This window comes from Polistes canadensis, unplaced genomic scaffold (genome assembly GCF_001313835.1).
Source record: "Polistes canadensis isolate GaletaPanama2010 unplaced genomic scaffold, ASM131383v1 scaffold_80, whole genome shotgun sequence".
Lineage (NCBI taxonomy): Eukaryota > Metazoa > Arthropoda > Insecta > Hymenoptera > Vespidae > Polistes > Polistes canadensis.
The window spans coordinates 117,581-133,460 of NW_014569627.1; the positions used below are offsets into that span (position 1 = coordinate 117,581).

The 15,880-nt window shown below is 31.5% G+C and overlaps 1 protein-coding gene across 3 annotated transcripts; it reads left to right on the plus strand.

Moving 5' to 3' along the window:
• Positions 1-22: 22 nt before the first annotated feature.
• Positions 23-13,747, plus strand: LOC106786701 (synaptic vesicle glycoprotein 2C-like). 3 transcript variants are annotated; one of them, XM_014748377.1, is made up of 15 exons: positions 23-152; positions 310-1,310; positions 1,661-1,913; positions 5,888-6,173; positions 6,901-7,048; positions 7,122-7,302; positions 7,389-7,710; positions 7,790-7,948; positions 8,044-8,132; positions 8,213-8,377; positions 8,459-8,578; positions 8,657-8,877; positions 8,971-9,133; positions 9,222-11,135; positions 13,134-13,747. In XM_014748377.1, the coding sequence occupies exons 4-14, from the start codon at positions 5,904-5,906 to the stop codon at positions 9,400-9,402; spliced, it is 2,019 nt and encodes a 672-aa protein (XP_014603863.1). In that variant the 5' UTR covers positions 23-152; positions 310-1,310; positions 1,661-1,913; positions 5,888-5,903; the 3' UTR covers positions 9,403-11,135; positions 13,134-13,747. The 3 variants fall into 3 exon arrangements, with proteins under 3 accessions (XP_014603863.1, XP_014603861.1, XP_014603862.1); XM_014748375.1 differs by having other exon boundaries at positions 310-504; positions 624-1,913; XM_014748376.1 differs by having other exon boundaries at positions 310-1,913; positions 9,222-10,609.
• The last annotated feature ends 2,133 nt before the right edge of the window (positions 13,748-15,880 follow it).

Consider the following 15,880-nt stretch of genomic DNA (forward strand, 5'->3'; position numbering starts at 1 on the left):
TATATATATATATGTATGCTTTTAATAAGGATTTTTATGCATAGTTTTATCATCTATCCTCGTAAACAAAGTTTAATAGCCTAAAGAGAATGTATACAAGAAGAATGTTTTTTTTCGACGTAAAGTTTTAAACAATGGATTAGCATTCCACGGTAAGAAACTTCTATCGAAATAAAATTTTGTAAAAAATGTATTACTCGACAGGGGAATAGTTCTTATTTATCGTCGATGCATATTAAAATATGCACAACTAAATTGTTCGTAAATACTAGTGATTAGACTAGAAAACAATTTTCTATCATAATACAGGGATCGTATTTTGGGAGAAGGGCGATATCGACTTTCGGGTAAGTCGAAATTAAACCTTCAGCGAAGAGCCAAAGACGATGATTCATCCGTCTACTATGAATTCAAGATACCGGTACTTGGCTCTCGACTAAAAACGAGCAACGCGATGAAAACACGTCCAGAATTATTTCTTAACGACTTTGAAAGGAGAAAAAAGTAAGGATTTGTGAAGTACGAATTTAAAATAAAAAAATAGTGCTATTAATTAGAAAGAAAAGGTGTTGAAATAATGAACATTACTAGTTTCAATTTTTTTTTTAAATCGTTGCATAAAGATTGAACAGCGAGTCGCAGAGTGGGGGAAGCAACGAGAGATACTGGTGGGGATAACAGGAGGGCGCCAGAGTTCTCTCTCTCTCTCTCTCTTCCCCCTTGGACGGGTAGGAAGGTGATCTCGTCGGTTTCGTAGGCGTAGCGTCAAATCGATACGCACAGAGTGTTGTTTCCTTCCTAGCGCGAAAATGTCAGCGAGTCGCGAGCTTTTCACGGGTAAACGAAGAATAAGCCGTAGTTAGCGTGTTTGCATCCTCCCGCCAACGGGTTACCGCATAAAAAAAACTTTCAAGGTTCTTCTCGTGTCGTTAACAAAGAGGAGAGAGAGAGAAAAAAGGGCTAACTATCTTTCTCTCTTTTTCTCTTGAGTATATTCCTACGTCGCTTATCATTCGTAAATCGTCGGCGTTTTATCTACCCTTTAATCAAAATTATTCCTTAACGAGACGGTGTATAACTGAAAGAAGAAGAAGAAGAAGAAGAAGAAGAAGGACAGTGTTAAGGCAAGTGTTTAAGTAGTACAAGGATATAAGTAAAGAAGAAAAAAAGAAGAAGAATTGTCGAATGAGAAGAGAGGAAATTTTGTAATATAATAAAGGAAAAAAAAGGGGGAGAAGAAAAATGCAAGAAAATCCTTAACTCGATCAGTAAAAGAAGCTTTCGTCCTTGCACAATAGGGATGCCTTGAGGTAGGACAATGATTGGACGGGAAGCGACCTTCAAAATATTATCCGTAAAAAAGTTTCTTTCGCGTAACGATGTAACGTAGTTTCTTTAAAAAAAAAACAAAACATAAACTACGATAATGTTCTCGTATCTCGTGTTTATCTAATACTATAGGTCGTATTTCTTTTTCTTTTCCTTTTCTTATTATTTTCTTTCCTTTTTTTCTTTAGTCGTAAGAAAATACGTGAAAAATAGGAAATTCGAATAAATATAATGAAAGTTTGATTATCGCGTAAATGACGAAACACACACACATTTAAAACGTGAAATCGTAGTTATAAATAAGGGTGAGTTATCGTGTTCGGTCCATTAGGCGATTGGAAGCTACGAATTCTCGTTTGGGTTGTGTTTTATCGTCGATCAATAAAAAGGAGTGCTGTAAAGAAGGATCGACGACTGTTGTACGAAGTAGTCAGTGGAATTGATCAACGCTAGAGCCGTACACAATTTCTACTTTGTCAGAAGAGAGGTGCTTCCTAGAAGAAACAAGAGAAAACAAGAAAGAAAGAGAAGAAAATTGTGACGTGTTCGGTGCCGGTTTCCGCAGACGACTTTTTATTAACCAGGTAAGAATAACTCGGATCATCAAATTGTCTTATTTTCAAATAGTATTCTATTGTCTTATTTCAAATCAATCTCGTAATTGGAAATATTTATTCTTTCATTTATACGTCAAGTTTATTAAACAAGAGTCGCAAGTGTGCGTTAATATAGAAAGATAAACGATCGTATCGAGGCATGATGTATGAGATATTAATGATATTTATCTTTTCATCTTTCTTTTTTCTTTTTTAATGGGATTAACAAAAAGAAAAAGTAGCAAAGAAATCGTTAATAATAAAGAAAAAAGAAAATACGAATAGAAGTAATCAATATGTCGTAGCACAGTGGTAGATAAAGGTATGAAAATTGATCTAAAGTGTCGTGATAAAAAGAAATATTTATCATGTAAGTACGTATACAAGTGATAACTGGCAATTGAGTCAGAGTTTATCGCGTCGTCGTAGTTGCACAGGTGAAAACGTGAGTTTTTGTTTAGGACAAAAAATGAGTTAGTGTTAGACGCGTGCGCATCTGCGTCTCGTGTGCAAGAGATTCGTACAATATTTGAAGTAGAACGATCGTTATAATAAACAGAAATTTATATGACCGTATATACACATACATACGTGTGTAGTGTGGTAGATGCACACACGCGCATACACACATCCAACTAACGTAGGAAGAAGAGATGAATGCATCATCTGTAAGTACGACGAGTATCGTTAACGAGAAACGTAGGCCGGCATATTTGATAGCGTTGCCAGCAAATGAGGGGGAGCTTGCTTTAAAACAAGGAGGTTATCGGATTATTACGCTTAAAACATCGTCGCGTTTTTCAATGTCACGCGAGCTTTCCTCTTCTCGAAACTATTTTATTATTTTACACTTGTATTTGATTTTAATTATAATTAAAACATTTGTTTTCTTCGATCGATCCAAATTATTCGAATAATTTCTTGTAAATCATCGTTTTTCTTTCCCCCTCCCAAAATTCTTTTGTTTCGTTCATTTTTTATTTAACATTGAGCAAGATAAAAGATATCTTTGGCCAACGATATTTTTATCGCTTGCGACTCTTTAAATATTTGCGCGTAGAACGATATCTCGAAAGATCTTCGTCTCCGATGCCACTTATTATCGTTAATGATCGATATGCGTCAAAATAATTTTATTTATACGATGTCTATGGTACAATTCTGCGTGATAAACGATTCTTATCAGATTATATCGAGACGGAGGGAAATTTAAATGTATCGATTGTGAAATGCATTTTTCCATTTGTCACGAACGATACTTTCTATGCAAACATGTGTGTACGCATGTGTCTGAGTATAAAGTTGAGAGTGTGCGTAAAACTATAGAAAAAATTAAAAGTTCAAAGGAAAGAGCGATGTTGAAGAAGTTTCATTAAAAAAAAAAGAAGGAGAAAGGTAAAGTCGAAGTTACAGAAAAAGTTAAAGTTGACGTTGAATTCATTATTCTCGTTGTATTTGGCTATTTTGACTTAATAAACAATACTAAGATAGAAAAGATAGAACAAGATATACTTGTATAATAATAAATGTTTCGAAAATATATCCTTCATAAAATATTTCGGGGGTAGAAAAGAAAAACTTTGAACAGTGTTCGTACTTAAGCACAACCATACCGCGATTTGAATTACAATTAACAAATGATGTTACTTTTATGTGTGTATAATTTGACAAGTATTTTTTATTTCTTTTTCTAACTGTTAAATCTTTACAAAATTTCTCTTTCTCTCTACAATAAATGAATCGTTTTCTTTATTATTTATAAATTTTTTACTCGTATCTTTTACTCGATAAACTTGTGTATGTATGCATGCCTATTTATACGTGTGTATATATATTTTGCTCTTTATCGATCGTATAAAGTATTGCCAGTAGCGAGCTAAGTTTGTCAAGATAGTCTTTATGTTCGAAACTTTTCCGAAGATGGAAATTTAGATGTATGAGTAACAAACTAGAATTCGACTTCCGTATATAGAAGATTAAATAGCGTCGTAGTTTATACGTTGCACCTATTTTTGTCATCTCTACTTGATCTCTACGCGTTCTCTCTCTCTCATAGTTTGATTTTATTAATCTTAAAATTCAACTACTGTATCTACACTCTTTTTACATTATTTCAATTATCTCTTTATTTCTAAAACAAAATTCAAACAAAGATGTAACGAGCATATTGTTATATGAACTTTTTTCTTATTTTAGTATCCTTGAAGTTATATTCCCATATTTGAAAACATCCTGTGTATACATAAACGAATCCTTTTTTCTCTTGACTTGAATCTATTTCTATCTATATTCATTATCAGTATGTCTAATAATTTTGCACTTCCTTCTATGCGAACTTGAGGAGTTTTTTCGTTACTGAAAAGGCATTCACCAAGGAACGGGAAAGCTGCGCGTTTGTAGGATCATTACTAGCTTAAAAGAAGAGAAGGGTAAGATTCCTGCAACATTCAAAAATAACTTCTTCCTCTGAGAAGAACCCCATACTGATATTCTTCATCATAAGTAAAAGTCGTTGATCTATAATATATATAGAAATATATGTGCCGGTAATTATGACAGTAGACTAAGTTAACAAATCTTACATACAAATTTATTTTATAATATAAATAATTTTAATATGAAATATATTTCTTTTATGTTTTGGACTTATTGTTTATTAGTTTATTATCATAAATTACCGTTGTGTTCTTTCTTTAAGATCTTTCGAACTTACTATTGTTTTTGAAATGAAAGAAAAATGAAATATTATCGACTATCTCGCAATTAGAATACACAGCAATGTATATAATTAGTATCTGGAGCATGCGCTATTTAGTTAAATTCTTTTCTCTCTTCGTTTTATGCCATAGGTCAATTCAATTATATCGCCCATGTAACCTTTATTCGTCTCGGAAGAGAGAATCTAAATGTACACATACATAACATAAATCCGATAAAAATATCGATAACGGGTGCGCCAAAGTTAGACGTCAATTTGGTCTTCTCTGTTTTTGTTCACACAAATTTTCCTACTGATCGGAATGACAAAGAGATAGAGGGAGAAAGAGTTACTCTTTCGACCCAAAAGGGATATAACATGTATCAAATGTCTAGAGCGATTTAAAAATGACGATAAAAGTCTACTGTAAGGAAGTGAAATTTGTTATAAGCTCCATTCCGTAAATCTAGGTAAAAATAAATTTTATTTAATTTATTACTGGTAATACAATAGGGAGAATAATAATTATAGGTTTTATCTGAATCTTTTTGTTTATATATAGAATCATTATTAGTCAATCGAACATTGAATAATAAAAAACATTACTACGTGATGAAATTTCCATATTATTGAACAAATAATAAGTACATATAGGCTGTAAAGTCAGACATCATTTCCCTCCCCTATCCTCTCGTTTGCTTGCTGCTGGCCTATTCGGCATTGATGCAAGGTTGACACGTGTCTTTCGTGCACGTAGTTATGTATAACACATATGCCATTACGAGAGAAACGCGTCACGCTTTCGCGTGTGCGAAGAACGTAAATACGTGCGACATTTACGTGCAAAGGATATCACTGCGAGAGAGAGAGAGAGAGTGAGGGGAGAAAATTTGCATACGTAAGCTAATGCTAATCGATGTGGAGAAGCATACAATAGGGTTGACTGCCGTATTAAATACGTAACACGTTTCTAAGTCGAAAAATCCATAAGCATGGTATTAATATAGGCAAGTTTATGAATGACGTAACATCAAATTACTATAATAATTTTTGTTTAGTTTATCTATCGATTATATCGTATTTCTTCATGAATTCATATCTGGCGCCATTTCTAGTCTCCATTTTTTCGGCAGTATTATCTCATTGATTGGTTTTTATCGTTATCCAATCAAAAAGAGGATCGAAAGAAAAGGATAAAAAATATTGTATCTTTATTTTTTGTATTATATAATATTAAGGATTTTTGGAATGATATGTGTTTTAGATGAGTTGTGGCAGTAATGCCCCCATCGGAGGAGGAAAGCCAGTGGCTCGTTGGCAGCGGGGGTGGTGTAATGTCCTCCTCTGGTGGCGTGATGACAACCGGAACTGGAGATCGTTCCCTGAATGCTAGGGGTGGCCTCTATACCGAAGAAATGACGACACAAACAGCTAATTCGGCCAATGCCAATGCGAACGCCCCCTCGGCCGATTCCGCCGAGCATGATTTGATCGATTCCACAGCCGATGCTACGCTCCTCGCACAATTTCACGAGGATGCGATTAAGCAGGTACAAAATCGATATCTATTTGTAAATACTCCATTTTTATTATTCGTCTCATTCCAAAAATAATAAATTGGGCGGCATCGATTGGCTATCAGCCAATAATAAATCAGTAAGCTCCATTCCATTTTTTTCATTGGCTATTCGTTCGTAGTTCTTTGTACTACGAATGAGTACGAAGAAAAACGAACTAATACGAACGGTACAGCGGCGCGCTGTATGTTTCTTTTTTTACGGGTGAATGAACTGAGATAAACACTATCGAATCGAACTAATGGATTAACTAAACTGACGTTTGCGAACGAACGACATCGTTTCTGTCTAACTGATCACACATTTTTTTTTATCTATAGAAATAATATAGAATTTTTCATTCGGTTTGACGTGAAATTTGTGACAACGATATGGATAAAGTTTTAGATGAATCAATCGTTAAGACGAAATATACGTCGCGAAGGCTCGATGGTTATTTACAGGATATCCCAGTAAATATCTTTACGTGAATTACAAAGATATCGTATAATTATTATCTCGATACAATAATTGCATATAACAAATATGAAGAAAAATTTCTTCAAATTGTTTTTATTCATTCCATCATTGTATAATTGGTTTCACAAATGTTTACATAGTGCCTTTTATAAGTGAATGCTTTCCAATTCATTTTGAAGGTGAAAATTTGCATAAATTTTCTTTCCTCCCTTTTTTCTATAACATTTCCATTTTATTTTAGGCTGGCGTTGGTTACTTCCAATTATTAGCAACATTATGTACAGGTCTAAGTCTTGCTGCTGATACTGTTGAATTTTTTGTTGTCCCATATATATTACCAAGTGCTGAAGTTGAATTATGTATTGAAGATAACGAAAAAGGATGGCTCGGTTAGTGAAGTTTAGGTTTCATATTGATTCATTGTGATAATCCTAATTTCATTAATATATGTATATATCATAGGTAATATTACTCTCATGGGTCTCGCATTGGGAGGATTGTTTTGGGGAGGTCTCGGGGACAGAATTGGAAGGCATAGGTCATTGTTATCGGCTATGTCTGTACATGCTTTATTTAGCGGAGTTGCTACATTTATGCCAACATATGGTACTTTTATGACAGCAAGATTCTGTTCCGCCATTGGGTGAGCACGAATATATATTTCTTTGAATAATATTTTCATTTAATTTCTGTAATATATTATCAATATATTTTGTTATCTCATTATAGAGTCGGAGGATCTATTCCCTTAGCATTTGCATATCTCGCAGAGTGCTGTCCAAGATTGAGTAGAGGCAAATGGACAGGCATACTCGTAGCAGCAGGAGCATTAGGCGGCGTGTATGCTGCTCTTCTTGCATGGACAATTGTACCAACGACCGGTGAGATGGTTGTTCTGGAAAATAAAGAACACTTCAGTGCCTGGCATCGTTTCCTGTTATTGTGTTGTTTACCTGCATTATGTTCTACTGTTGGACTTATCTTTCTGCCAGAAAGTCCAAGATATCTTGTTGAGGCAGGAAGAGACGTCGAAGCAATGATGGTTTATCAGGTAGTCATTAAATTATTATATTGTATTTTTTTTTATTTTTATCTATTCTTATTCTGAAAATCTTTGATTTTTGATGTAGAGAATATACAAAAAAAATAATGCAAGAAAAGGGGCTGCGGGTGCGCAGTATCAACTCTCCGAACTAGAACTTCCAACTAAACGACCACGTGGTTTGGCACCTCCGTCGCCTAGTACTCATACTAGCGTTTTGGCAGATATAATGTATTCCATTGAAATGGTAAATAAATTAGCATAATTACTTGCATAATTTTTCTTATATACAAAGATCTTAATATCTTTAATATAAAATATGATATTTTGTTATAATCTTAGTTTTGGAGTTCTTTCCTGGAATTATTTGCAACGCCACATTTACGTGTGACTATAGTACTTTTAATTATTTGGTCAACCGCATCATTTGGGTAAGATTTCTCCCGCTGATTATAGTCTTAATATCTATCTTTGTTATGAATATTTTTAATCGATATCATTTTTGTTTAAGTCTATATGGTCTTATGGTATGGTGTCCAGAATATCTTAAACTTTTAAGATCCACGGAATATGAAGCTCAAACTGCACAAATTTCTGGAAAGGATTTTAATAATCGTATATTTAGTGGTTCTATGGAAAATTGTCAATATAAAGATTCAACTTTTTCGTACTGCAAGTAAGCTGGCGTTTTTAAATCTTTGACGAATTAAATATTTAAATGTCTTATGTTATATATCAAAATTTCTTTATATTGTAGGTTTACAAAAATGGTACTCAGTCATGTGGACTTTGACAATTGTACTTTCCAGTTTGTAGAATTTAGCAGCATCAAATCTAGCAAAACACATTTTACCAACAGCATTATCGTGCACTCCAAGTATGTTTATTATCAAAACATTAGATGGTACATCATAAAGTGTTAATATTTTAATATATCTTTTTGTGTTTTTCGAAGATTTGTAGATACAGATCTGTCAGCCCAAGCTTTTACAAAATGTAAAATGGAAAATAACACAAAGTTGAGTCTTAGTGGTCCATGTCCAACTCTTGATCTTGATTATAATATTTATATCGAAGAAGCATTACATGGTCATCTGGTTGCTCAACTAGCTTTTATACCTGCAGCCACATTAGCAGGACTTGCACTTACAGTTTTACAACGGCCAAAAATGATAGGTTTGTTTCATCTTTTACCTTTTTTAACTTATTTTAAACAATTTAGTATAGTTGAAGAATATTAATCATTTGATTTTTCACATCTGTACACAGGGATCTCTTTATTTTTCTCTTCCGTTACGGCACTTTGCCTAATACTAGTTGGTACAAATAGTTCTGCAGTTTTAGGATTTGAAGGAGGATTTATCGCAGTTTTTGCGGTTGCCTGGACATCACTTACTTTGGTTACAGTTGAAAGTTTTCCTACACATTTAAGGTAATCCTTTTCTTTTAATTTCATAAAATATTCTGACATATAATTAAATATATATTATGAAAATTAATTAATTATATTATTTATACAGATGCACCGGCTTTGGCTTTATCGCAGCTGTTATAAGAATATCAGGTCTGATAGGGACTATAACTTTTCAAACGTTAATTGGTGCACCTTTGGTTGCTCCAGCATTACTCACTGCTTTGACATTGCTCATAGCTAGTATTACAACTTTGGAGTTGCCTCATACTCATTCGGTATTTTTATAAATACCATAGACAGTTAAATACAAAATGAAAAATAGAATGGTAAATATAGAAATAGAATATATATAAACAGGAAGGTAATAAGTGGGATGCATTGATACTTGTGATTATTAGTATCAGCATTATAAAGTAAAAACAATTTTGGACACGACGATACCTTGACGATATAATATTTATTTTATTGAAATTAAAAGATATAATGAAATGAAAAGACAGATAAAATCATGTGAACATAATGTGGAACACTGAAAAGCACTTTGTAAAAGACCACGATTTTTACAAAGTCAATTATATATGGCAAGAAAAAGATATTTCTTTCTTTGTAATCCAGACTTCGTACAAAGTGACATATCTTAAAGCTATAACAAAGTGTGTGAATGTTATATATGCAAATGTTTAAAGTACCAATGCGCACAGAAAATTAATGGCAAATTTTTGAATGGTAACAAAGAGAGATTTTCCATGGAGTAAAGTGTGTGTACTTGTATGTATGTGCATTCAAGAGATCAATCAAACTTTCTATATTGAAAAGTTTCAAAAAAATAAGAAGTTTAAAAAAAGTTACTAATCTAAGTGACATAATGCAAATAGCATAAAAAGTTGGAAGTTAATAACAGTCCTTAAGAAAACTTTAAGGCAAAGTTTCAATATCTTGATGATAAATAAAATTATGCTATTTACAGGCATGTATTGACAGAAGTGTTCTATTAAGGCATTCCTTGCGAAAAGTGTCAATTCTAATGGATAAAGTTAATTGAACATTAAAAACTAACACTTAGCCGGGCAAGAAGAAAAGAAGGGAGAAATAATGAATCACTAAATACTGAATATTACGACATGTATTACAACATCTATCTAAATGCAAAGAAGATACACGAGTAATGTTGAATTTCACTAGTCAAACAAAAGAAAAATGTACAATATTGGAAACTCTGCAGTGCTTTATTGGCGCCGAATAGATGAAAATGCAGACTTTGACATTCGCATGAAATTTTGTTCATATTTTTCATATAAAAAATGGGTATATATAATAATATTTTTGTTTGGAAAACTGTGTTATTTCTAGTATGCCAAAAGAGTTGTATGATGAAAAGTTATTATCGACGAGAAATCTACATACAGCAAAGTTCTCCATGAAGAATATAAAATGTATATCCAGTACTTCCGCTTCATACCGATTACTAGTTCACAGTAGCTGTATAAGCAAAAGGTTAGTTAAAAGTAATCAAGAGGCACATTATCGATATAATAAAAAAGCTGCCGCATAAATCTTACATTTCTAGCTAAAGATTTCAGTCATGAGCATTATTAGTATAAATCCAAGAGATTATTGCCTCTAGTCAATTTTCAATCTTTATTGAAAGCAATGATGTATTAAATAATGAAGTATCTAATTGTCCAATGCGTAGCATACATAGTCGAATGTTTTGTTCGAAATATATCTCAATTATAAATAATATCAACGAGTGCTCTATAATAGAGTTACGATAATTACTTTTCTAGTTATTTGTATTTTGCAATCTTCGTATCGGCATGAAGTATAACAAAGATAAACATAAGAATATGACGTTCCTTGGAAAAAAAGTACACGTTATTTCTAGGTTATAAGAATTTTTCAGCCTGTCGAGAACAAAATAAAAATATTCTGTTAGGTGTGAGAATTTCAAATATTTCCATCGAGTACTAGGAGAAGTTTATTGAGACAAAAGAAAACTAGACATTTACGTCCCATCATGGTTAGTGAATTTTTTCATATCAGATTATTGTCTTGTAATTTATGCGAGATTATTACCAGACCAGGTTTTGCAAATAATATTATCACGATATGGAAATGAATATTTCAGTAGGATAAATATTGAAACATTCCATTTTAGCGTTGGAATAATATCGTTTTGAATATTACATTATTATTTCGATCAAGAAATTCATTTCCATTTACAAATATTACTATTCTGAACCTGGTTGTGAAGCTTGTGTTGTGTGCATGATGAGTATAATTGAAACGGTTAATATTAGCACAAGAATAGGAAATACAAATAAAATATAGAATCCCTTTTAATTGGCACGTGCAGTTTCACATAATTATATCGATGCTATACCATTAAAGTTTATCATTGCCTATAGAATAATATACTTTGATTGACATATCACATACTTACATGCTAGCACTATAGATGAGTAAATTTTCGATTAGTCTGCAAATCATAATGTATAGAAGTATGTACCAGTAATTACATGACACCAATCTTTAAATTTATAAAAATAATCAACAACAAAATTTAACTGGTATAATATTTTCTAAATTTACACTTTAGATATTTTCTTTAGTAAGGAATATATATATATATATATATATATGTTACCGGAATAGTGGGAAATCAATGTTAGCAATACCCCCCCTCCCTCCCGGCATTGTCCTCAATGCAAAACGTTTTTTGACAATGTAGGAAACAGAAGAATTTTCCTATTATGTTCAATGCTTAGGAAAAGTCCGTCAAAATTCGGACAATACCGGGGGGTGGGGGGTATTGCTAACATTGTTTGATTTCCCACTCTATTCCAATAACATATATATTCTTTTTTACGCAGTTAGATTATCAACCGGTCAATATGTTGTAACAATAAATAATTATTAAGTGTTTTAATCTGTTAAAAAAGTTACATAAATTGTTATTGTTAAAACAGCAATCAAGTAAGAAGAAGAATCATTAATTATACACACACACGAATCATAGTAAATAATTTAATAATGTATTATTTATACATTGCCACGTGCAATAATAGGTTAACATTGAAAATATTCATACTCTGTTAGTCTAATCATAATAACTCATATAAATGCATTTACGTCGATAATTGTCATATACCTATTTAAAATAGACTGAAAAATCAGGATCAGTTGATAATCACTGTGAGTTGCGAAGAGACTGTACTTTAAAGTTTATAATAGTTAATAAATATAAATTAAGACTTCGCGCGTACATACATAGGTAATATTACTAGCGTAATTAGACCAAAAATACTGTTTTTCTAAATTTGATCCTGCTTGCATTATCTGTTGAATATTTAGACGAATATTTTAAGATATTCATTTATCACATATAAACTTTATCATATTTAATTGCAATATGTTAATTAAATGATAGAATTCGTGACAGTTGTTCTATTGCAACGAATTAAATAGATTATCGATAAAGAAAACTTTTGTAAATAATAACGCAATCAAATTTTTAAATAAATTCAAGTGGCATTGTAATAGAAGATATAAATATATTCGGCGGATCATGCAATCAGTATATTTTAATTAAATTATTCATTTTAATTGTATGATAAATATCAAAATTATTATATAATATTAATATTATAAATATTAATTATTAATATTTTTAAAATGCATTTTTTTTATCGATTAATTTTATTTATGATTTTAATGAAAATTATAGCATGCGTTGTTGATATAAAGTTTTGTACACATTGCTTCTATAAAAGCATAAATTTGAACGTTGTAATCTTTTGGTCATTTTTACAACAAGTTCTCAAATTATACTCATGTATTTCTTTTGGCAACGATTAAAAGGGTCGTGATTGAATTTTCGAATAATTATACTCTTGCAAAGAACATCAAATTTACATTGCTATTTGAACATAAATAGTCAGCTTACATTTCTACAACCAAGTAATTTCTCAATTTAAAATTAAAAAAAGCGTAGCAATAAGATTAACCCTTTTTGCAGAAATCGATGTAAATTATTGAAGAAAGAATAACGAGAAACAAATGTGAGCATAATGGAGTCGAAAAGAAGCGAAACTGATCCGATCATCTTGCTATTTTTTCCTAAACAATCGCACAATTACTATTTCTGCATTGATTCTATATACCAGGTGAGACATTAAAAATAGGCCATTTGAATAATTCGATTGCTATTGATAATAGAAAAAAAATCACAATCAATTTATTCGGATTATTTGTTTTAAATACCTAACCCGGTATATGGCTATATTATAAAATCGATCGAATAGCAAATATATATATATAAATAAATGTTTAGAAATAAAAGAATTTTTAATTACAATAGATCGATCGCTTTTAAAAAAGCAATGACATTTTAAATGGCTCACGCCATTATACAAAAATATTCTTATAAATATGGCAACTAATTGGTTTATAATATTGTTAATTTTTACCACCACCGTGTACATACGAGATTTTACATATGGTGTGACGTTAATTAACTTCAAACATTTATTTTATAAAAAAAAGAGAATAATGCATATAAAATACTTTTATATAGTTAATTATTTGTAATATTTATCGTCTTTATCATCGATAAAATTCAGCTACAACTTATTAACGTTGTATTCTTGTTTTTTATTTTCCAATCTGTTAACTATAAAACTATAGCTTTTATTGCATTAAGTTTAAATTAAAATAAGAAAGAAATACGATGATTTACAGAGTGGAAATATATTAAGCCGATAAGTTAGAGAACTTTTGATCCCATCGTTGATAATATAAATTTCTACCAGAAATATTTAGTTGTGAAAATGAAGAGAGCGCCACTTACATCAAAGTTGCAAGAATCGCATCAGCGATTGTATCGAATTCTTGACACGATTTATTACTTCCGTAAGTTCAAATTTATTAAGTGAATTCATTTTGATTTGTATAAGTGCTAAACAAATTTAGTATTATAATGATAGATATTTAATCAATCAGTTTGAGACATCAAATTAAATCATAAAATCGATATTTTATTATAGCAAATATTTGTGAAAGATAAAAAAGAAAAAAACTCTGCGTACGCTTGCGCGCACATACCATAACACCTTGTTCAACGTTCTGTGAATTAGTTGTCGACAATTGCATTGACCTCGAGCTTGTCCTTGACCTTGGGCGTGTCTTCGACGTACGAAGAGAAAATGACCGTGTCGAACGAGCCCTGACCTAACCTATTCTAGGCTATGTCTCTGTCCTTTGCATACAGACAAAGCCTAGGAGAGGCTAAATCAAATTACTCGGTGTTTTTTTTTCACTCTATTAGTATATTTTACACAAAATGTCTTTATATATATTGGTTATAAATTAATATTTATCCGTTAAATATCTTGTAAGTAACTGAAGAACGTAAAAAAAAGCACTATGTAGCACTGTATTCGTGAACGGAATCTCTTTTTTTATTTTAATGTCTTTCCAATACGTAATCTTTGATTTACCTTACTTTATTGAAATGATCAACAACAATTGAATCGGAATTATAATAAGTTTATCGAGGAGATTAATTAATTGCATTGCTGAAGCTTGAAGAAGCGTTTAAAATAAGATAATATGCAAATTGGTAGAATAATGAAATTGCAAAGATATTTGCAATGATAATATCGATATGGATATTATGCCTGTTGATTCAATTTATAAATTGTATTTTACAGTAGGTTAGTCGCCACGAATCGCAAGGAAATTGTGTCATGCCTAAAAATACGCAAAGCACGCAGGTAAATGTTAAAAGGTCGTACGGACAAGGAATAAAAAAAGCTAAAGGAATTGCACAAGAGAAGTTGATTTGGTATTCAAATCACCAGGTATGCGCCCGCCTCTCTCATGGTAGATACCGTGTGGTAGTTGTAATATGGAGGTCTCTTTCCTAGGAGTACTTTTTCTCTTCTTCCTTTAACTTCTACCTGCTTTCACTCGTATTGTAAGCTATCTTAACTATTATTATCCGTTTCTCGCACTGCTTTTGAATTCTTTTCTTTTTATTACATCACCTATTGCAGGATACCTTTTTAGAAAGTCTCGACACAAAAACGAAGAAGTAGACAAAAAGGAAAAGAAAAAAAACAGATAGCAGACACGAAAAAGTTGATCGACGGAGAATTTGAATGATTTATATTTTATCTCATTAACGACGATTGTTGATAAATGATATTTCCGAAAAAAACTTGGAAGAATGTCATTTCTCGAAATAATATAAACAAACTTTTTCCACTAAGCAATTCAATGAAGCACACTTTTGTAGACAAAAGAAAATAAGAATTTCGATCAAGAGATTTCAATGCACGATTATGCGATGTCTCTTTTCAAAGAAGACATCAACGGCCGCATAGAAGATAATCCGAGGTTGCGTATCATATACATGTCATACGACGAAAGCATTAGAAGTACATAAATATATAAAATATGTGTATAATAAAAAATCACTAATAACGTTTTTCTAACATTCTAGAAACTATTACTGTTTTTCTCTTAACCGTTTGGATCCCACGTAGCGCAATTGCGCTGTTTAGTTTTTATATTGAAAAATCCCAATATATTTGAACGATATGGACAATATGGTTTTCTCAAAAACTTCTAAGGTCCAAACGGTTAATTAACGTTTAAACGTATTAACATTATTTCGTAATCAAAAGTATAATGAAACAAAATGTTAATGAAAGAATAAGAAAATGATGAAAAAACTGATTTATTTTCTCCCATTAAAGAACA